The sequence below is a fragment of the Neodiprion pinetum genome, chromosome 4, assembly GCF_021155775.2.
Source record: "Neodiprion pinetum isolate iyNeoPine1 chromosome 4, iyNeoPine1.2, whole genome shotgun sequence".
Lineage (NCBI taxonomy): Eukaryota > Metazoa > Arthropoda > Insecta > Hymenoptera > Diprionidae > Neodiprion > Neodiprion pinetum.
In genome coordinates, this window is record NC_060235.2 from 35,328,869 (window position 1) to 35,353,072 (window position 24,204).

The window sequence follows — 24,204 nt, forward strand, 5'->3', positions numbered from 1 at the left end:
ATCTTGCGCGATCTTTCCACCGAGAAAATGGGGAAGAAAAGAAAACGAGAAAGAAAGAGAGCGAGAGAGAGAGAGAAAGATTCTCGTCGAGTTCTAGGGCGGAAAAATAAACGCCTGTCCGTGGCGGGTAAAATTGGAAGCAGCATTCCTCGGCGAGGGCAGGTCAGGATCTCGCGCAGGATCCGCAGGATCACGTTCGGAATCGTCGAGGCTTAGGCTCGCGGCCTGCACCAGCAGCATCATCATCATCATCATCATCGGCAGCGGCGGCAGCAGCAGCAGCAGCAGCAAAGCCCGACTCTTCACCCACACGGCAGCCTGTATGCGGGAAGCCGATCTGCGACGGTGTGCAAACACGTCGATCCGCCCCGGCCCCCCAGCAGTGCCGTGAAACGCTCAGTTCATGAGAACGCGTCGCGCGGTTCGGGCGCCCTTTTTGCCCCTCTGTGGCGGCAATTGTACACCCTCGAAAAAACGCGAACGGGTTACCAGATTGGAAAAAGAGCTTTGCAAAATTTTTGAGGATCGCGATCGAGCCAACGCGGATGGATATAACGTGCACATAGTGATATTGAAGTGAATAACACGGATGAAAAGCCGCAGCATCCTGCATGGATCTAATTTAACGGAAGAGTGATTTGCAAGCCCATCTAGTACGAGAGAGGTGAGAATTCGCGTAATTTTTACGACGTGTGGTTTGTTCTTTTATTTCGTTTTTTTTTTGATTCTTTGCTACACGCAGAACGAGTGTCCGGAGTCATTTGCGAATTCAGTAAAAACCTAATAAAAATGATTTGACAAAGGTAGCGGAATTTTGTGCGTCGGAAACCACCGATCGATTTGTGTCAAACACAACTCGCTTATTGCGAGAGGTCGTGTAGGAATCGAAACCACGTGGGATCGCGAATAAATTTATTACCCAAATAATCAAGAGTGGCTTTTTCGTGTCGGGCAAGAAAAGGTCGAATATCCGCTAGAAATCTGCGTATCGCATCGCTGGTTATCAGCTCGGTATATATATAGGCCTTTGACAGTTACGTCTCGGCAAATATTATGTAACGGAGAAACACTCGTTGCCCGAACACCGCTGTTTTGTATCACCATACTACGACCAGACGTTTTTAATTGGCGATTTTCAAAAAGGTTATACATGTCCTCTTCGATTGTCAGACCTCAACTGAAATTATTTCCGACGACGAAGTCGCGCTGCGATCATGCTTCTAAATTTAGACGCTTCAGATATTACAAAACACCGCGATTACCTTCGAACATTTTTTTCTTCCCACCAGAATTTTTACGTTTCTCGCGATTGTTCCTCCTCGCTGAATCGCAGGTCGTTACATGAATGAAGCTCAAGCCCAACGCCCTTGATCAAAGAATACGGAAACTGCCTAGAGGTGGTTTATCATAATTCTACAATACATCCGATATTTTAAGAGAAGTCACAGCTGCGAACGTAGTCCTGTACGTAGTCGACGAAATTCTTCCGAATCTTGTTTTAAATTGTATTTTTGACCTGGTGAAAATCATAGCTTTTCACTTGTAGCTCTGCTTACTTACAAGCTTCTCTCCATTGTGGCTACGATAGACTTACAAACGGTATACATGTTTATACGTGCTTAATTACAATCTATAACAGAATGAACTCGGTATGTTTTTGGTAAAGACAAACATACGCGTTACTTTATATAGCAAATATTGCCGTACTGAGTGATACTCCATAATATTTGAAGTGATTTGTTACGCGGTTTTGTTTATACCGTAGTAAAAACAAATTCTCGCAAACAAAAATAACTCAGGAATTATACGGGCTGTGCGAAACGATGGTTTACTCGGTAATTATAACGAGTGAGGAACGCGACACGCGACGAAATAAAAATCAATAAATACTTGACTGTTTTGTTTAACTTTACACTGTGTCCGGAAATCGTTTCAAAAAAAAAAAAATCGTTCTTCAATTCAAATAAGCACGTAACGAGAACAGGGAAAACTGATACGACTTTTCCATTAAAGCAAGATAATTTGAAATCCCTTGGTTTATAACAATTAAAACTTACATTTAATTGATATCTCCAGATCCCGCAGGCTCTTGAAAATTGTTTTACGTTATATCTAAAGTGACTCTTGTTCCGTTCAAATATACTTTCTCTGCAGGCAGATTCCAGATGTACATTTTTTCATCAGAATTACCTTTATACATGCTTGAAACGTCATTTTATTCAAAATTTTGCGTCGTTCTCCAAACATGATCTGACTGCGTGAAGTTTTCATCCACTACTGGGTTTTTCGCACCTCCGCTCTTTACTATTTCACTGTCGGTAAATTCACACTGGGAATGTGGCGTAAACAATCCCGTACCCTCAATGGAATCCAATGGTAGTTTTCACCTCTCTGAGCACGGGTACATAACGTATGTATAACCTACATGCAAATTTGTCCAAATATGTGGATGTTTACCAACGTGGCACGCAACCCGCCTCATTCGTTCTTTTAATATGCAGGCGAACGACCGTCGTAATCGTTTCATTCTTACAATTAGTGCAAAACTTTATCGGTAAGAAAATAGCCAAAGTTCAATGACAAGTATCAGATATAATATTACGTCTTCATTTCTTCGCCAATGAATATATACGTATATATATATCAGGGTGGTTACAAAAATTAACTTTTTTTTCAGTGCCACATTTTTAATAGTTGTAGGAATAGGAAATAAAATGCCGGTTAAAATTTCAGTCCTTAATATTAATATTTAGTGATTCCTGAACACCATTTTTAATTTTCCACTTGATTAGCACGCGAAAATAAATTCACCTTCAGACCTTTTTTTTGTAGAGCATTCAATTCCATACAAAAACTTGCAACGGACATTTATGTACATTGCTTGCTTACTGAGCTACAAAATTCTGAATAAGAGTAAAATTATTTTCGCGTGTTAATCAAATGGAAAATGAAAAATGGCGTTCAGGAACAACTAAATATTATTATTAGAGGCTCAAATTTTAACAGGCATCTTATTTCTTCTTTCTACAACTATCGAAGGTGTGACTTTAAACAAAAAATCGTGATTTTTTTTAACCACCATAATATATACGTATACGATGAACGGAAAATGTTCAGTTAATTGATAGCGGGTTTGAATAGTTCGGTGGGAATAATTTTCACCTTCCGATTCATCGTCATTCCGGATCAAAAATTATCGTCGTTACTTTTGCATCACCTACCGTTCTTCTTTCCGCGTAGCTATCAACGAATTACTCGTGCTGCCGTAATATTGAATAATGAAATGATAGGGAAGTGGTAACTCTTTGATTCATCTTTCATACGCTAGGTATGAAATTTATTGCCCATTACGGAGCAGAGATGGTTTCTCCTCGGAACACAGTAGCTTTTGCATTAGCTTCTGTAACCTCCCTATGATCCAACGAGCTTGATGCGAGTTTGCTTGAATTCAAGGCAAAGCAGTTTTCCATGCTCGACAATTTTCTCTTCTTGACAATTTCGTTGTCCAATTATAACAGCGAGAGTTTTATTTCTTTTACGCGGTAGTCGAGGAGGCGTGTACCTTATGTCTCATGCTTAGAATATGCCCTCGAATATTGCCTTGATTCTTACATTCGCTCGAAAACACGGCGATAAAACTGCCGAGCCGTGTTAATTTGAACGAATCCGGCTATGCGTTGGCGCAGCAAAGTTAAACGATGAGTGAGTCATGTCATGTTTCCAGAAAATTGTCAGATACATATCTTCTGAAAGATTTTCTCACTGGTATTTTAACCGCGTACTCATTTTATCGCGAACATTGAATACTTCCGTGCGAATGATTTCGCTTCCATGCCAGGCTGAGAAGTTGATCACTCTTTAGTGCCTATTTTGACAGGCTGTTTATGACCCGGCTGTAGATAACGACACGCATACAAATGGCATTGAATTACAAGCGGGCGATCGATCGAAGTTACTGCTGAAATTGTGAGACGGAAAATCCTGGAGGATATTTAGGTGCACATGATTATCGTTTCTTTTCATACGCAGTTACATATTAGGCGAGTTAAAGTCGCCGCCGAGCCTGAAAAGGTTTTCATTTGCTGAAGTATCGTTCATGTTTGCCAAAGTGAGGTCGTACGAGATGGGGAAAAATATACGTATATCTCACTTAGGTAGTAAGTGCCACCTGTCAAATGCTCCACATAACCACTCGGGTAAAAAGTCGACAAAACGATACGCGAATAGATGTTCTTTTGTACAACATCCGCGGATAAACGTTGCGGAACGAACGCCACATTCCGCAGCGAAACCTGCGTTATTGATTTGTCCAATTCGTTCCTTCCCCAATCGACCGGACGATCCGGTATCGAACACGGCTTCCGTCATAGTCGGCATTTCGCAATCTCGATATCGAATCCGCGAAAGTAACGTAAGAGTTTCACCAGAGTTACGGTAATTCGTTTTCGAATCGTTGAGCCTACTTTGTTGTTCAGTTAAGATAATACACATTTAATCATGATTATACCTAATGTAAAAGAAGGTGCCGTAGGATACTTTGAATAAAGAAGTTAACATTTATCTAACCACGCGGATCGCGTTTCAGCTACGCTGCGAAGGGTATACTTATTCTTATTCATGTCCACCACCCACAATCTCCGTTATATCGCTACCGGAAAAACATTTTCTCCAATATTTCGCAGCCGTTGAGCCGGTGAATAAATGAATGAATCATTTTGGGACAGGTTCGTATATCTTTTCTGGGGATTGATTGATCAATGGGAATAACATCTTCGAAATATTACGTCACGGGTATTGAAAGGGCATTGCTTCAAGGATCACCCCCGTCAGTATCAAAGTAGGAGCTTTTTTGCCGATTATAATCTCTCCGTCGGTTCAGCGCATCGTTTTGCCTGGGATTCTCCTCTCTCGTTCCTCGAGTATTAATTACATATTAGATCTGAGAAAAGCAGGTCATCCGCCGCCGGTTCAGCTCTCCTATCACTCGTGAGTGTTTTATTTCATACATATCACATATGTATAAACAGAGGCGAGTAGAACTGGGAGCTGACATCGAACGATACCTACGTATATACTGCGTACGGGTTGTTTGTGTCCCATACGCGTGCGTGCATGTGGACAGGCATTTTATAATACACCCACTCAATAATTCATGCGTTTATAAATTTTTCAGCACCCCGTTCCTGTCCGTCCTCGTACAATACGTACTCGTATGCGTATGTACCCACGGTTCGAATCGCTACTCTTTGATACGGATTTATTTTGGCAACGAAGAAGAAAGTAAGCGGAAAAGAGGACGGTAGTCATCCCTTTGCAACAAAAAAAAAAAAATTGACTTCTTCTCAAACTCGCACTTTATGCCCAAGGCAACCAAATGCTCTTGTCTCCGGTCTTGGCAAGAGATAAACTCAACTCTCCCTAATTTCGAGCCTTCTGAAGTGGGCGTTCCATCACCGTGAAAGACTCTTACTTACGTCTTAATCATGATCCCAGCTGGGTGTTGCGTTTTTTAAACTGATATTAATTATCTTTTACACGGAGTAGCTCGGTACCTTGGAAAAGTAAAGCAGAGTACAAGTCCACCTGATAACGACCTTCCGAGAGCAACGAGATATTACGCGGAGTAAATTTTACGTTCTACGTGCGTATCGGTTGAGATAAGAATCGGAATAGACGCTGTGTGTTTCGAGAAAAGAAAACAGAATAAGAAGACGATTCATCTGCAGATCTTCTCAGCTCCTTACATAACTGACGAGTCTCGAAATATCGGTTTGGCAGACACGAGAACACGCGATGTGTTTGGCACGAGGTATGAAATAAGATGAAAGACGGCGTAATGTAATTTCATTTGTCATTCATACATCGGGAGTAATTATTTGCTGAGAAAATTTTCGGACTCTATTAAGCCAGAAGGCAATTTCACTTGCAAAATGACTCCCGAAATCGTATAATATACGTATATTTACAACGGTCGACCTTACAATAATACGAAATAATGAATAACCTTTCATTTTTTCGTTATTCTAATTTTATGCTTTTCGTGTTCTCTCATCCGACGACGAGTAGAACTTTCAATTAACGTGCTAATATTTAATAACACCCTTTTTTCCTGAAATATTCCACCACCTGACCCACGTAATTGTACAGTTCACGATTACAATGCTTTTCCCCTAAGAATTTTATCGTTCCTACCAACGTGCTTTTCTATATAAAGATCGTTATCTTGGAAAAAAAAAAATGTTCAACCTAAGCTGGTTTGTCCTGTTAAACTTTAAAGCACCGGATTTGCTTTGTAAAATTCAATCCCGTTACTTAACGAGTTTATAATACTCTGTAAAACTTATTACATTCTTGAGTGCAGATAATTAACGGTGTCGCCGAGTAGATGATTTATAACCTTTATACAAGAACGGCTCTCAGTTTCCGATGATTTAATTATTCATTCTCCGCTAGCACTGATCAAAATGTGAACTCTGCCGTCGAGTACTGATCACGTATTTCTGAGGACAATTTACGTAATTTCTGTGAGAATCATCAGTGCCTTGAAGTTCTGGAAATTGCGTCGATGGGAAGGCGAGCAACGGGGACCAATACACGTTGGTAAATTGTAACTTCGCAGTAGATTGAGCGCACGTAACACAGCTGTGATTGTAATTGGAACAGAAGCCAGGGTGCAGTAATATCTGTATAATCAAAGCGAGAATTAGACGACAACGGTTGGATAATTTCGTTTAAATTCGTCTACGACGCTGTATGAATTTTTTCTCTCCAGCGCCTCGATCACGATTCCATTTTGAACTTGTACGCAATAGAATTAACAAAGTCTAAGCCAAACTAATTGTAAGCTGTAATCTCGAGAGGTACCGTAATTGATGTAAATTTTTCATTCAACTTTTTCTTTGAACATCAGAGCTGTCGGGCCGATATATTTCAGATTTTAATTATTTTTTTTTTTTTTTTTTTGCCCTCTCGCTTTTTCACTCGTTACTTTTGCACTCTCGTTTCGTTTTGTCCCACCACGGAACCGTTGACGCAATTAGAACGGGGTTTCCGTCCTTTATTTTATCCTGCAAAGACAGTGAAATGGTGAAAATTGAGCAACGCGTTACCTCTGTACGTGCAGATATACGTGTCGAACAATGAGAATAATTTCCGTCTCTTGATTCAAATACGCGCGATGCATTCACGATTTCGGGGTGATGAACCTTCAAGCAGCAAAGCAGCGCGCGCATTGTACGCGACGTGAATATTTTTCGCCACGTATTTCACAGCCTACGTGTAACAAGTCGGGTGATCTGCCTGTCTTGCTTTTCCCATACAAGTATACATATACGTATTAGTACGTATGTATATGTATACATACTCCACTTCGGATTCGCAAAGTATACGACGGACGAATGTTCGATTTTTCACGGTCAATTACTTTTTCAATTGACGCAAAAGTTACGGTAGCAACAAATGAGTTATTCGATCAGATATCAAGGGCAAATTTTGAAGGAAAAATTAACACAGCTCCAACGAGCGAGTCGCTTAGCGTTTGTATGAAAAATTTTTTCAATCGTGTAAATGTTACTTTGCCGCACCTAAAAATATCCTCGTTAACACTCGTATTTATATAACGTGAAAATTCGTTGATGTGCGCAGTTGAAGTCTTACCCGTACCGACGAATAGCGACTCGTAACAAATTTTTACATACTCGTATGCTTCAACACCGTTAGAAGATCAAACCTGCAATTTTATATGCATATCTCGTTTTAGACGCGTGTATTACGTAGGGATTGTAAGAGGAATAGGGGGGATTGGAAGAAAAAATTTCGCTGCGACACCTTTTATCCAGTTATGTACTCTGGAGTACTTGTTGAGTGTGGAGCATCTGAGAGGCGTAGAATTCCTTGATCCCTTCCGACTGACAAGATTCCGGTCCCTAAGTAAACGGTTAAACATGCAGTGGGTTCCTCGGTTTCTGAAGGATCACCCGTCCAACATCGATCAGCGAGCTACACGACAGGAACTGAACGCGTAGTCGTGAGTCAGATTCGTATAAGATCGAAACGATGTAACAATCGTGACGAATTGCGGATAGGGACTGATTTTCTTGAAGGTGCAGCCTCTTGAAAAATCTGAAAAGTAGAATCCGTACGGTCTTTTTGAATTTTCGCAAAACAGTTGATAATGATCGTAGTACGAGAGCTGCAGAGATGTAATGAAAATAGATGAAGAACCTTTCGATGAAAATATTCCTGGCTTAATATTTAAGGGCCGCAAGTCGTCAAGTCGTCTGTTCGAAAAGTTAATTTTATTTATGAATATTGAATATCCGAGGTCGCTAATTTATCTCCCAACGAGCACCTTTGATCTCGGCTATCGATGGAAAAAAATTAAATTTGGTGATGAAAATAAAAAGGTGAAACGAAATTAGCTCCTCCCGAATCGTATCGCCGTAAGCTTGGATCGGCAATAACCACGTTAACAGACGCGTGTCAGTCGATTCTTAATCCATTCAGTGATTAATTATTTCTACGGAGAAGTTGGGTTATAGAAAAGCTAACCTACAGCGTGTGTCTGATTGAATTAAACCCACGGATCAACTCTGTTATAATGCTAATGATGCACGTAGGAGTACGAATAGTTGACAAACAATTTTGCGTTGGTTGTTTCAAACGGATGCATTGTAAAATTAAACAGGTTCATTCGCCGAACGACACAATAATTGGTATACAGTTAAGCAGTAAGGATTATTACCGATCAATTAGAAACGTTTTTGTGTATCGATAGTTTTACCGCATACATTTTATTCAAATCCTGAACTTACGAAGCTCAAGCAACTGCGGGCTTTCAATATTGTCGTCAGGTTTTTCGTTCTCGCGTTTGATTAATACCAAATATGGATCCTCTACGAGATAAGGATCTATTCGCGTGTTCCTTCATATAGGAATTTCCGCGAAGTCGAAACCTTGCTCATCGCAAAATGGAACACTAAGTTCCGTTCAATATTTAACCCCCGATGGTGTTCTCAATTTCCATCGCATGATTCGAACTCATTTGCAAACAACGTTATAGTTGCCGGTCAATACATAGAATAGATACTGCGTTCTATTTTCGTGTTCGAATGCAGTGTTGCGATGCGCTATTTCCACGAAATCACGTCGTTCTCGTGGAATTTAAATTTCTCATACTAAAAATTCGATTTCTACAAAGCGTTCTTGTGAACCCATTACGATTAGATTCAGAAATTCCAGCTGTGTGCCGCAGAACGATTAGATTCATTCCAACCACAAAACAATGCACCCTTCGACTCTGGCTTGCGAAAATACAAATATGGGAAAAACTAGTCGAATGATAAAACACGGCAATTCAAGTGTATTTTCCATCTTCGAATTAAAAACAGTCAACGTTGGCCTTCAGACGCTTGTTGCGAAGCTCGCTTGTCATTTACAATCATCGACTAGATACACGTTTTTGAATATCATTCCGCGCTTACAGAGGAGTCCGAGTTCAACTTCAACGGTATTGCTCGAGCGGCTAAAGTTCTCAATTTTGACAGTGAAAATAATGAATAAATATAATAAATTGAACACGAGTAAATGATGAACACTCTGTATTTGAGGACTGGCTGAATCCATTCTTCTGCTTTTTCTCTCCATACATACAGTATTTAATTTATTTTTCGCGCATGCCAAGTCCTGCCGTTTCGTGTATTTTGATACATAGATTACTGTAGCCCGCGGGCTAACCACGCAGCGACGTATTCTCCCGACCATCGGACGTCCTGGAGAATCCATCCACTGTTGTGGAAAATTCCTGATAATATGATATTAAACTGGCTTCCCAACTACACGAACGTCAATCTCAATGGCCGAGGGAAAGAACAGAAAGAAGAGGAGGGAAAAAAAAAAAAACAGATACGAAAAGGGAGGAAATAAAAGCAAAGTCATAGATCCGGCTTGTGACTTGCCAGTTCTCATATTTGTCGTGTAATAAGTACACGATCATTGAACCGTTGGTCTATCCGTCTCCTGCAGTGAGAAAGCTGTTATTCGAGCTTACGGATTGTTTGGATTAGTTGCAAATTGGCTTCGACGGAGCAAAAAACCGTGACAGGTGAACGACTAATGTAGACAGCAAAGGGAAAACAACCTTGGGTGTTACGTGTCTCTTCGAGATTTTGGTTTCAGCTTACCGAGTTCCTGCAACTGCGAGTGACGCGATTAGCAATTCCGATAGCGGAATCGGTGATCCCGGAGCTCGATGCCGCTAGTCGAGTACGGGATCAATTTTTTTTTTTACAAACGAAAGCTGACAGAGTTAACAAGGGATCCTGCTTACAGGGATATCGATCGACGGGTTATCGAATACGTTGATTATTCAAATGCGGTTTGAGGCGAGATGAAGGCGTAGTCGCTGCTGTGCAATTTAATCGATGATTAAAATTACTCCGTCGTATTTGCTTCCCGGCTTCTTCGCCTCCGATATTTCTATACAACGCAGCTGGCTTTACTCACGCTCCAATTATCAATAAAACCTGACGACATTATTATCTTACCTCAACGTTATAAATAGCTGCACGGCTGCGGTGTTGTACGCAATTATATCATAGCTCAATATGCATCGATCGAGGGGCTGCTGCTCGATAATTTCTACCTATCGCATAGCCTGGAAGTCCGCCGATGACTTTGTCAGGTATTGGAAGAAAAATACGGCATTAATATCTCGTCTTACAAACGCACAATCGTTTACCCGTTTCTCCGTTTCTCCATTCGTTGGAAATATTTCAGTAAAGGATACCGAACCAGCCAAAACTTTACGTCTATTGCACGAACCAATTTTCTCGCCACGTGATTCATTTCATTTTCAGGTGGTTGCGCAGGTATGCTTATCAAATTCCATTAGGTATATTTATCTAATTAAACTTTCTTATTTGACGTGACTCTCGGATTTTAAGGCGTCTTTGGATTTCATTCAAGCACGTTGGTTGAGCTCGTTTCACGTTCTTTCCTTTGACCCGTTCATCGTCGGCTTCAGCGTGGAAGGTGAAGATGTGTTTTGACAACTTGTTGTCGTAACCGTTCAATTACTGTACTGTTTGACTTTTTTCAGATGGCTATGTACTCGTAGCAGCTGAAACTTATGGCGAACAGATGAATCTCGTCCAGCATTTCAACAAGTTGTTTTGTTCTTTATTGATAAAAGATTTGACGTATTTTTAACAGTTTTATACCAATCGGTAGATAAGAGTTTTTTCAGTCGATTGAAAAAAAAAATACAATTATTCAAACTAGAACTTTGTATTTTGGGACGAGCGTGAGAATAGCAGCTTAAATTACCGTTGAAAATGATTTTCCGTCCTTTGGAATATCCTGAAATTTTAGCAAAGCTTCAATTTTCTTCAAGTTTTCCGTCGAAAGTTTCCGGGAGGTTAAAAGCATCCCGTTTGCCTGTGTACAACATTGACTGATCAAAAAGATGCAACGCTGCCGTCGTCTCTCAGTTTTATGATATCCAATTATTCCCCGAAGGCGTCTCTATCTAAAAGTTTACCTCGTGTCAGGTTCAAGACCTCCGAAGGAGATGATGAATTCAACGTTTTCAAGCTGCTGCCAGAAGTTCATAACTTCGAACAGAAATTATAAACGACACGACTAAATGGGTGGCAGTGATTAAATCAGTAATCTCCTTATTCCGGTGTTAATGAAAGTTTATTTTTCTTCTAAATCTTTCAAAAATTATTCGTATATGCGTGATTCCCATGTGTACAAGTCCTGGTCACTTATCATCGCCAAGCTTTCATGTACAGCTGGAATACATATTCGAAGTATCCGCGATGCCGCATTTCTGTTTGTCTTCAGTCACCATACCTGCGCTCGGCAGAATCTAATCAAGTTTTGAATTTGCTTTGAACACTCAAGTTTCGCAATTAGGTTGTTCTCAGTGACTTCGTTGCGGTCATGAAACTAGCTTCTGGATTGGTACCCCACATCTGCCAGCTTTTATACAGTAGACACATATGTAGACTTATATTTCGTACCGAATAAGCAAAGTTGAGAATACAACTTTGCCCTCCCCTGCGGCCTGCAATTAGAGGAAACAGTCTTGTAAAAGCTGTGTATAATAAATGGAAGAAACAAAGAAATGAAATTCCATTGGAAGCTGCTTTTCAAGAAAACATTAAAGGGTGATCAAAGTAAAGGAAACGATAAAATATTTCAAAACTTGTTTTTTCCATCGGATTTTCTCTTGAAATCTTCGAGGTTCGACGAAATGACTCGACATTTGTTGATTAAAGAAAACAAGACGCCTCATTTCTAGTACTGAGATCAGTCATGCAGAGCCGTCGCATGATGATTGGTAAATAAGTAATCATGTGTTAGATACTAAAGCTTCTGCTATTGGGTGGAAATTTGAATGCTCCTCTCACCTTTAACGTCTTATGAGAGTTTGGGATACCTACAGATAAAGTAAAGTCGAAAAAAGTTCACTGTTCTTGATAAAAAATTGATTGTGAGTAAACCTCGCTGCGAAAGAGCACTAAATTATTTTCTGTATAAATCAAACAACGGCGTCACCTGCTCAAATTTCACCCCTTACGCGCTGTTTTTATTTAAAAAAATGTTACCACTTAATCTCATTCGTAATTCCGCTCAAAATCCTGGTGAATTATTATGCAAAGATCCAGGTCAACTCGTTGAAAATATTGAAGAGGATACAGGACGACGAGGAGTGCGTTCCTCGGCAAATTGCGCCTACAAATAATTTATATTTACGCACGCATCGCTGGTAAGATAATGGAAAATAAACACGCGTCAATAATTTTGATTATAACCAGCTTGAATATACGTAAGTCTCTTTCGTCCGAGGATTCTTACAAAGATTAAATATTGCTCGCATACGTAACTATAGTTAAAAATACGAATTTTATGGCAAGTTACACAATGCTTCTCTCACAAGGCATAAATATACATATATTGATAAACAGCGGAAGAGCCATTTCATGCAAACCAGCTGTTAAACGTGAGAATGAGAATTTTATAGTCGGCTAGATATCGGGCACGATAGGGAAGACGATATTAATAATTTTCTACTCATTTTCCTCGACGAGTAAATTTACTGCCGGAATTCATATTGCGCCATACTTGTTTAAAAAGTACCAGGACTCCCAAGTCGCATCCCATCGCGCTCTTACAAAATAACAACAGAAAAAAATTGGACCACTTGGTAAGTTTTCAACGCCGAGAGCAACTACATTTACTCGAAATATATTTCGGCCGTTATCGTTTAAATACTCGAGCAACGCCTGATGGTTGCTCCGTGAATTTTAGACCCTTCGAGAAACACTGCAGGTACTCGTGAACCATTGTTAAGCTTCTTCGGGGTAATGGTCTTAACGGACTCTCGCCGAGACGTTGCGCTAAAATTTTGAATTTCCTACTTCCCATACTGACTTACCCTTACCCTCATGCCCCATTCCTACGATCCTTTCTTCAACATCGCATAAATCTTTTTTTTTTTTTTTTTTTACATAAAACTTGGATTCAGGGACGTCGGATAGGTTGGGATTCAAAAACACGGCGTGATTTCGCTAAAAATGTCAAGTCGGTTCTTGCGTATCACAGCCAATTATTTATGGCGACGCGGACACGAGTCATGCTCAATATTCTACTCTTCAAATTGGATGTGAATGAAAAACGAAAGAGGCTACTGTGCTTTTGCCCCGAAACTGCCGACAGATGATAAGTTAATCGTTCTCCATTTTTCCAATAATTATCAGTCAACAGGAATAGAAAAATTTCCTTCGAACGACTATAATCATGTTATTTCTCCCAGCGCCCCATTTTCACTGTTCTTCCCTACTACCTGAAATTGCGTTGTCATATCTTTTTGAAATCTTGTTGATGCGATGTCGTGTTTGGCATCCCGACGTTTTCATGAGATGTTTTTTCCTTGGTTTTATTCCCAGGCTGAAGCACACCTCCAGAAATCACTTTTATACGAAATCGTGGACGTGAAAGCAAAGGGCAGGCGTCTCTCGAAAATACAGCCTCTTCGACCTTTCAGCTTAACCCCTTTCAAACCAGTCGAAATAAAATTCAAAAAAAAGTTCCTCGAAAGTTCACTTTCACAACTTGAACCCAGTGTTTTACGTGTCTTCCTTTGTACCCTTAACGACCTCATCCGCTCCAGCAGTTCGTCGGCATTCGTCGCGAAGGACTTTACGGATGATATAATATTCGTGAAATATTAATGAAACTCCACGTCATTCTCACACCGCAGGACGCCTTGGGCTTTCGTAGAAATCCATCTTGTTCGATACTACTCGGCTGAACTTTGGTCGTAAAATATTAATGCCATCGACATCGCTGTATCTTCAATTTAATATCGAATCACCTTCTCGTTGACTAATGTGAAATTTTTTCCTCGCCGTCTCTGACAATCTAAAAATTATCGTCATCTCGCACCTTTTTTCATTTCATTATCTTAAAATACGTCCCTCGTCGTTTACCGGTATTTCATTTCTACTTGTTGCAAGAAAACGGGAAAAGCGCTCCCGGTATATTCCAAGTATAACCAACTCCATACATAACCCGCATGGAATGGCGCAGCTCGTTTATTCAAGCGGTAAATGTCATACTTCACATTCACTGGCTCCAACCTGCAACCCATCCTTATAATTCCTTACACAGTTTCCAACGCGTTGTACACCGACTAACGTGTGACGCGGCGGTAGTGACGACACACCGAGTGCAGCCGCAGTCCTATACGCTTGACCCAGAACTTAGCTTAGGCGATATCGCTAAGACAGCTTATGCGCCGGCTATGCTCTGCCAGATCGATAGAGCCGGTTAATAGAACCGTAGGAGACGAGGCTATAGCGTGCCAGGACGAGGCCGTCATATTTTTCCAGAAGGCACCAGGCGCATCTGTGTCAAGTTCAAATACAAAATGGCAAATTGCCTTGGCGTTGGGACGCGTTTTACCAGCGGTAAAAAAAAACAGCACGAATGTTATTTACACAAGCAGACACGAATCCATGGTTGGAAAAAAAATTCGTTTTCACCGTAGATCATTCTCCACGCCGTACATCGGGTATGCCATCGTATCTGTATTGCGCGATTCCGCGGCGTGCCGAATACGATGTAGATTAAATTTAAAACAGATGCGATATTACGCATGGTTAATACGGATATGGCCCTCGCGATACGTCGATAAACGTATACGTAAGTAATACGGGCGCTGCTCAACGTGACGAGAACAATAAATACGGCCCACGGAACACCGCAGCCATTCTACAACGTCATGCGGTCCCGTACCTTGAGCTTTGCGGTGCGCTACTGAAAAACATGGAACAAACACATAGATCCGTGGATTTTTATGGTAGAGAATGGGTTGAGGCGGGTTGCTAACGTCTCGCCGATCTCAACCCCCTCTCGGTCGCACACAATTTACGGCTTCTCCTCGGCACTTTCTCACCTCTCGACACCTGCATGTGGTCAGGTGCCAATTTTTTCCAAGGCCGTTGTTTGATCGAATTTGCGAATCACGCGTGATGTGTGCCCCTGAGGTCGAGCTTGCCACGAGAGAGAGAGAGAGAGAGAAAGGGAGAGAGAGGGAGGGGGGGGGGCCAAGGTGTTGGGGTGTCAGCCAATAACTTTATGTAGGTATCCCGTAGACTTGATGCGGAGTAGCTAGGAGTAACTTTGTGTTAAACACCCTGCACCCAAAGGCAAGTCAAGTCTCGCCTCTCCCCCAGTCCGTTCCACACGCCGCACAGATTAATTAATTTCATCGGATATCACGGCGTTTAATTACCTCAGGTATAAGCGCCGGTAACCGTTCCCTGTCAAATGCATTGATGAATGGCTCTCGTCATTGGCAAGACCTCAAGTCATGTAGCCATCGGTCCAGTCGCACCTGCAGCCTAGCAACGGGAACCCGTGCAAGGGTGGAACGGATAGTGCGGGGTCGGTATAGACGTGCGCCACGATCATCCGGTTTCCAGTTTGGCAAGAGATTACAGAGCGAAGGTGTTGGTTGGGAAACTGAATAGTACACACGGCTGCCGAACGTCGAGAGTCCGGACTTTCCGTTAGTAAATTAGGACGCTGACGTCAGTTGGCTGATTTTCGGAATGATACCAAAACCGTGTCCTATGGTCTTCCTTTTATTTGTAAAAATCATAGGTGTAACGCCCGCGTGCGTAAACTATCACGAGGGATGAATATGACAGGTGTCACAATATTTAAATGATTTATAGTTACAGCATAACGCTGCGAATACAATTCACTGTACGTTATAATTATATTTACCACTAGGTCGATTTTATTATTATTGTTTTTTTTTTTTTTTTGTTTTTTATTTTGTTAAAAAATACTGAACAAATACTACACACATTGTGCAGCCTGAAAAATATCTGAGGCTCACACGTACAAATATCAGGGTATTTTTTTTCCATCTCGTTTCGATCACCCTCCTCGTGTCTCGTGTTTGTTTTTCGTTATGCCGCAGTCCTTTCGCTCTACTGTGTATAAATTCACCGTTTGATATATTTCACGTGTTCTGTCTAGTGACGCGGTTTCGCGGTGAGTTATTCTCGTCTATGATAAAATAATTTCACGATAAATAGAGGATGAAAAATTATGCCCGATGGCCTTAAGCCCGAATGCATTGATCATTAATCCACATTGAAATTTATGCGGCTAGCGTGCAAATATCCGCAGTGACCCGAACGGTGTCTCTATCTTTGAAAACGCTTGCGCTTCCTGGAGGAAAGTTGTGTAATTGAAACAGGTAATCGTACCGCTTTCGACCAGCGTTTTCCACGGGAGGTAAATTTATCGCTCCGTTCTATCTTTTGACGAGAGGATAAATTCCATTTATCTGTACCCGATGCAATGACGGTTGGAAATTATGACGGTAACGAGAATGCTACCCTCTCGTTTCGTCCCTTTCACGAGACAGTAACACGGCACAAGTGGCATTCGAATCGATCCTCTCATAGATATCCACGCGTCCTTGGGTGGGTGGGTGGATTTACCTATCCTCGTTATTTCACCTCGACAGACAAGGACCTTGCGCAAGGGGTTGTTGAAGGTTGTCGTTCGCGGAGTCATAATTTCCCGACTGCTTTTCAAACCGGCGCAACTTTCGCCGACTCGAATTGGTTCTTGAAGCTAATTTAATTACGATTCAAGGTCTCCGATTTCTTCATTACCGCCATCAATCAAGTTGGACGATCGTTTCGTGATGCGCTATTTGTCATAATCAATTGTCGAACGATTCGACCCGATGATTATCGACGTCCATCATGTCTTACGTCCGTAAAAGCCCACATACTAGTTTTCGATCCAAGTATGTCGGTATCGTTGTCGGATTTCGCAAAACTGGTAGCCTCAAGAGACGATGAGCATACCACTGCCACTTGAGCGTTATCTTTTAATTGTATAAAAATTCATCGAGCACCCTTACCTACGACTTAATCCTGGATCTAATGAAGTGTCGGGTAATGATTGAATACCTTTTAAATTAGTCAAGGCATCGGTATGGTCAGTTTGCTGAATTGCTACTCTCAAACATCGTAGTCGGCAACGTTATTAGTTTCGCTCCTAACAGCTTGCAATTAACCCAGTTCAACGCGTGGCTTTAACTGACAATGAGTAAGAGTATTTCTACGTGTTCACAAACGAGTGTTCAGAAGAGTAGGAGAATAGAAGATTAGATTGACACTCCGTAAATATCGTGTGAAAAATTGCCCCACTTTACGCGAAAAAATCAATATCAGTAAGTATACACGACAGTGAAAATCCTGTACGTTAACGATTCAAGAGGCCGAGTATAAGGTGTTTTAGTGGATACTTTCACGATATTTCATCCAAATGAATTAAATCCAGATTCTCAATCTCTTTAATGGAAATCGATTATTTGCACAACCGTAAATGTAATTGGTATATATCTGACAGCCATTTACCCGTATATCTATACCTGTACAGTGTGTACACTTCGGTAAGCGGGCCAATTGCCAATATCGATCGATCCTGATACTCATAACGCGATGCAATCGTGACGTCTTCGTTAAGTTTCGTCACGTTAATTAGCGTTATTCTCTCCGAGGATGGGGAAGTTTATGCGCCCGAGAGCATTCGAGAAAGTCTATATACATACCGCGCCGCGACGCTCGCTACTCGCGGCTTGAAAATCAAAGTTCGCTAAAAGGCGTAATAGATTCTGAAGGCATTCTGCAAATACGTTAATTGGAGTATTTAAGAGTCATATTCCAGTACGCGTTAGAATTTCTGAGGGTTATAACGTATCAAATGCGTGGGAATTACTTGACAACAAAACGGCATGACCGAGTGACAGGAAGCAAATAACAAATACAGCGATGCTTTCGCTCGTATGGAAATAATATAAAAAAATTTCGTAATTGTGGGTATAGCTTTTTTTTCTGACGGCAATTAAATTTGTCGATAATTTCGAAGAAAACGAACAAATTTCGCATTTCAAATCAAAGCATGCTTGTACCATTTAAGGTGGGTTTCTGGGAGGGTAAACCCTCTTCCATTTAGCTAGCTCTTTCCCCAGGCATATAATGCAGTTATAGGAGATGCAGCCGTGGCGGTCTGCAGCAATCGACCGAACGATGCCCGGGTCGCGTTGCATTCAGCATTGCCGTATTTTCAGAGAGCTTGCGAAGGACGAGGCTAATCGAGTGGAATGCGAACAAAGGCGCAAAAAGTACTCGATTACTTGGCGAAAAATCTACCATTCCCTGTCGAATTCAATGCTTTAACTGGTTTGAAATATACGTGGAAGAGAAATACCGGTGCAGCGCTGCTGAGCGCGAGGAAAACCGCGACGAGTGTTTTATATAAGTGAGAATTACTTCGCGGCTTTACTGAGAAAATTAGGATTTACACGGGTCGCAAGTTATGGCGCGTTATGGTCATTCGACACTTCATGCATCGCCACCTTTCGAAGCTTCCGCATATAATAAATAACGGGGCTTCTTCGTTCGCTCATCCCATTTGGACAAGAGTGGATTTATCTTGAGGTTATCTCTTTCGTGGAAGCCTCGAGTCACTACGGCTTCGCTGCTTCACCCTAAAATATTGGGTTACCGTGCAAGGTAGCCTGGATTAGTAGAAGTGAAAAAAATCGAACCGCCCTCGAAGTAATTTACGCATTGCGTGTAGAAAAGCTCGAATCTCTCGCCTCTGTAAAAACACGTCACTCGTCGACGAGATCTAACGCCAGAGTATTTTAGACACTCCAGGCTGTTCGCGGAGCGGTTTTCGGGCGGGAATTTTTCGCGTATGTGAATATTTCAAGAGTGACGGGAAGGTTTTTCAAAATTTGAATCCTCGCTCCGACGGTCGGATGTTTGTCCGATGATACGTAAGAGTCTGCCACCCAGGTTCGAGCAGTCGCGCAGTCTAAATATAGAAAGCCTGCATAGTTGGCGTGCTTGAGCTCCGAGTTGCAAAAGATGCGTCTTTCTCGAGGCCGGGAAATCTTCTTTCCTCAGGTCGCTATACACCTGGATTGTGTAAATAAATCGCAACACCTGTTCCGAGTAACTTCCTTCCGTCATTGTAATCGCAGCCGCTATCATAGGTCGTAAGTTTGAACATGCTTAGAACACGGTTGTTTGTACCAAGCCGAAAAGACAATGGAGTCTCGGAATTAATCGAGAACGATAAAACCGGCAATTAAATCCGAAGCTAAAAAATAATGACGCACTTCCCACGACGTTTTGCTATCGGACTCGGAGATGCACGCGAGCCGTTAATTTCGCTATACGTTACACCGTGCAGAACTGCGCGGCAGGATACTAGATGTTATAGGAATTACGTTTACGTGAACGTTACAAATTAAATTACGCGTTCAACCACGAACCTAATTTACGTGACTCTCGTGGCAAAGTTTATAAAGCCACGCTAAAAGTTCAAACGAATTCCACGCGCCGTTCTTTCATCCGAAATTTAGCCTCGTTAAGAGCTCTGCGGTCGGGAATATTTCGTCACTGACATTAAATACTTTACAAGCAGTATTGAATAGCAAGTGATTTATCATTTACACCCTTCAATTCGTTGTACAGTTGGCAAATTTTCACCGGAATTTCTACCATTATGGGATGCAAACTACCCTCGAAGTGTCACCTTTTCTAACTCGGTGTCACACATTGACAAAATTTTAGGCCGCTTGTTCGTCACTTAATAATAATAAAAAAATTTACGATAATACGAAAAGCGTACCGATCGGAGACCCTATCAGAGAGCGCGTTGAAGGTATGGGAAGCAATTTATTTCGCCGAAGAGTTTTCTTTATTCCGTGATCCACTGGGGAGTGAACGGAATGAAAAGACACTCGATATGTGTATCGAGGGATACACATATCTTCGGCATTATATTAACTCTGCAAATTGAAAGGTATTTGAATTCGAAACCAATCAGCGGGCCGCAGCAGAAAGCTTCAGATATGGATTTAAACAAATCAAGCACTGAAAGTGTAAGGTATTTGAATAAAATTAGCTGATTCTAACACCTGACTTTGCCGCTCGTCGGTGAATCGATGGAAATGCGGGAAGTTGAATGGTTTCCCACGGTATACAAAAGTAGGTCACAGGATAATATAATAACGATAAGATGGCAGAAGCTTTGAGAGTTTTTGCTAAAAAGGGAATTGAATAAATGAACCAAGAAACCATACATGCCGTCCGAACGTACGTGCTACGTTAGATTATTAATCTTGTTGTCGACAATGAAAAAGGTCACCGATAACACACCCGATTAATCATAAAATTGCGTACACCGATTACAGACTAAAATTATCTCTACGAAGTTGAGGTACCTAATGTTTCGCGTTTTCGTTCCAACGCTATATTCACGAGGTCGACAGCCTGGGTCAATAAATTTTTTCCCCCTATAACCGGGACCTGGTGTTATCCCGTCATCCCCAAAGCATAGCTGGGTACGTACCTACTCTTCGTCCACAGTGACACGACACCAGCTCTCTCCGGGCGGCCTGCCACTCGACTATTCATGCCTTCAACTTCGGTGCCGAGAGGTTCTTCAGCCAAGCGATATTTATAAAGATAAAGTTAGCGGGAAAACGTACCCAAAGCAACTTGCAACGAGTTCCGAATTAAAACTGTCGTCCTTGAGGCGGTTACCTCTCTAACCGTAAACAACTGAGATACCTTTGAGATTTTTACCATGTTCAGTTTTTTTTTTTTTTTTTTTATCTCTCATGATCGTTTCTAGAATGGAAGATTTAAATCAAAGAGTTCCACCTTCGTCAAAAGTCGTATTTATATATGATACGGTTACAATTTTCCCTACGTCGCCGTGAATGCCAGAGGAAACTTTCTTGTTTGACTAGTAAACGTTCCGCGCATTCGTTTCAAGCAATGAACCGACTCACCTAACAGCACTTTGAAATATAACCGCCATATTTCTGGCATTTGACAGGCGAAATTGATGGTCCTGATTTTGGACAGCCGGTAATATAGTTTGACTAATACGCGTTCCCCGCATTCATTTTACGCGATCAACTGACTTACCTAACAGCACTTTGAAATGTAACGAACATGTTTCTTGTCTTCGACAGGAAAAATCGATGGTTCTAATTCTGGATAGCAGATTATTTCTCTGGTAAATGCCTTGTAGGTTGTAAAGAAAACCTCACTTCCGCCACCATCCGAGGACTAAATTCTAGAGTTACAGAAAGAGAGCGATTCGACCCGTGGTTCAAAACCTCTTTCTTTTCTTGTTGGTCATGACTCCGGACACGCAGTTTAAGTGAAATGAAAAACTCTGTCTCCACACGGTTAATTAATTTTCAGCTAAAGGTCTACAGGTCGGAGCAAGGAAATTCATCAGTCTCCGAAGGACTAACGAGCCAACATTCCTTAGGTACACAGTTGAAAAGTTCTAAAAAGAAGAATCGAAAAATTTTCCAAGTACAATATAGCGAAATCAAATTAATCGTTGAACGCGAAGCCGAGAGCAAAATTCTCGGGTCTGAGACGCAAACAAAAACTTGCCATCGCAAGGATATTGAGAACGAGATGAAGAGCAACGCTCAGATGGTTTTCTGACGAATTATTCCCTCAAAAGTTGTTCGAATTATCTCACCTAAATTTTCGTATTCCGAACAACACACTACGAGAAAAAAAAATAGCAGTCAAAAAGGTGAACCGATCTTTTCCTTTGAGTTTTGAGTAGCTTCGACAACAATGGAGGAAGACGACGTCGAGGGACGGCAGACGGAAATGACCAGGGTGACGACACACGTCCAAGAGACAATAGCGAGTTCTGCAAAAACGGTGACCTCGAGTTTGCTTCTAAGTCGAATATCCGGGCAGCATAATTCAGCCGACGAGTCCGACACGGTTGAATACGACTCCGAAAGCGAGGTGGAAAATATTCCAAAGGATGAGGAAAGCGTCCCAATCGTTACGGACGAAAAGGGCATCCGGATATCTGGTCCGACGCGAAAATCGCGGGCTGGAAAGTCCGATCCATCAAGGGTGTCGACGGCCACGATTCAAGTGAGCGCCTCCACCTCGAGATCAAAGGCGAAGGCTGTTTCGTCCAAGTTTTGTGGTAACAGGGCTGGGCTCTTTGTCACTTCGACGCAGAGTCCTCAATCGAGCTCAAGTCAGGAAGAATACGAACCGGAAGTAAAGATAATACCGAAGCAGCAGCTACTCACCACAGGGAGCACGAGCCTGGTCGTTGCGAGGTCCATGGAGGGCCTTCGTACCTCGAGGAATTTCTTGAGCGCCGACGAGCGTTACAGCGAGGACCGAAAGTCCTTGGAATCGCTTTCCTCCTCCTCGGAGACCCACACGACGTCCAGGAGTCACCATCGGAGTTTTTTAACATCGTCGGAAAAGGATGTGCGGCGGATCGTGACAATGGAAACGCGAAGCAGCGAGAACTTGCAGAGAGAAGAGAGCTTGAACGCCGAGGTTAGGCGCGGACTGTTTGCCAATACTGGAACGGAACGGAAGATTCCTCAACATCTCAGTCTGCCACCGTCGTCTGGAGTCTTCTCGCTCACCAGTCCCGGTGGAAGTGATCGAAGGATCACGATCCTCAGCCCCCACTCGCCTGCTCAAACTCCGGACCTTCTACAGTTTACGATGCAATCAACGCTGAAGACCAGGAGGAAGAAGGCTGTCGTACTGCCGAGGTTGGTGTTACCTAGAAGCGACTCGGAGGTCTTTTTAGAGTGAGTAGTGTAGACTTTTCAGTACTCGATAGCAAATTGAACTTCACCGCTTTCGTCGAATTTCGAACGAGCTCACGTGTCGCGTCCCTTATCTTTCGCAATTGGCATTTCATCAGCTGGCTAAACCCCTGCCAACAAGTATAAGTACAGTATACAAAGGATTGTTGCTTGATATGAAACACGGTGTGTCGCAATTACCTTTACAGAATTCTTCAACCTTCCATCGAGTATTTACAATTAGATTTGAATCGTGCTTTGGCTGGATGCGTGATCAAATTTCCCTAAAATTAAGTTCACGAATGCTTTTGTATTGTTATAAATTTTTTCTCGCATACGCGAGCCATAATTTTCTCCACTAGAAACTTGAACTAGAAACTTGTATCACGTGTTGCATTTTCTACTTTTTACGTACCTGCTTTATACCCTTATTTCCCATGAAAGCACCACAAGCATACACGCTTTTCAATTATGATCTTTATTATTCATTGCACTCTCTCTCTCTCTCTCTCTCTCTCTCTCTCTCTCTCTCTCTCTCTCTCTCTCTCTCTCTCTCTCTCTCTCTCTCTCTCTCGTTTTATGGATTTACAGCGATATTTTTATTACTCGTAATGAAACAAAAACAAAGAACAACAACTTTTCAAATTACACGCCCATATCGTATCGCCGGCTTACTCGAAGTAATTCAAAATAACAGTTTTGCTTCGTTGAAAAACTTCTTCCCGCAGTGTATTGCCCAAGGCGCTTGGTGAACGCACCAATGGTAATTGCGTTGGAAATGAAATCCAGACACGAGCTTTTTATTTTCAAAGAATTATCTAGAAATACTATTTGAGAATATCATTCTTTGCTCTCGTGTGTTTCATAAGCGCTCGCGCGCATCTGCACGCGGGGGAAATCTCATTATTACAGTTATCACCGAGGTGCATATTCCCCGTAGACAAAACTTTAATGCGGCCATATAGATGTCATCGCAC

The 24,204-nt window shown here is 41.8% G+C and overlaps 1 protein-coding gene across 8 annotated transcripts in view; it reads left to right on the top strand.

The window, feature by feature from the left end:
* Nucleotides 1-24,204, top strand: part of dnc (phosphodiesterase dunce) — a 216,572-nt gene that overhangs the window by 59,492 nt on the left and 132,876 nt on the right. For 2 of the 8 annotated variants that reach the window (XM_046623661.2, XM_046623662.2), the window contains exons 1-2: nt 416-664; nt 21,837-23,230. The exons of 3 other annotated variants lie outside the window; for them this stretch is intronic. In XM_046623661.2, the coding sequence (XP_046479617.1) occupies nt 22,230-23,230 (1,001 nt within the window). In that variant the 5' untranslated portion in view covers nt 416-664; nt 21,837-22,229. Of the gene's footprint in view, nt 1-415; nt 665-21,836; nt 23,231-24,204 lie in introns of those variants that run through there. 3 more of the 8 variants (XM_046623664.2, XM_046623665.2, XM_069135688.1) reach the window with 2 other exon arrangements.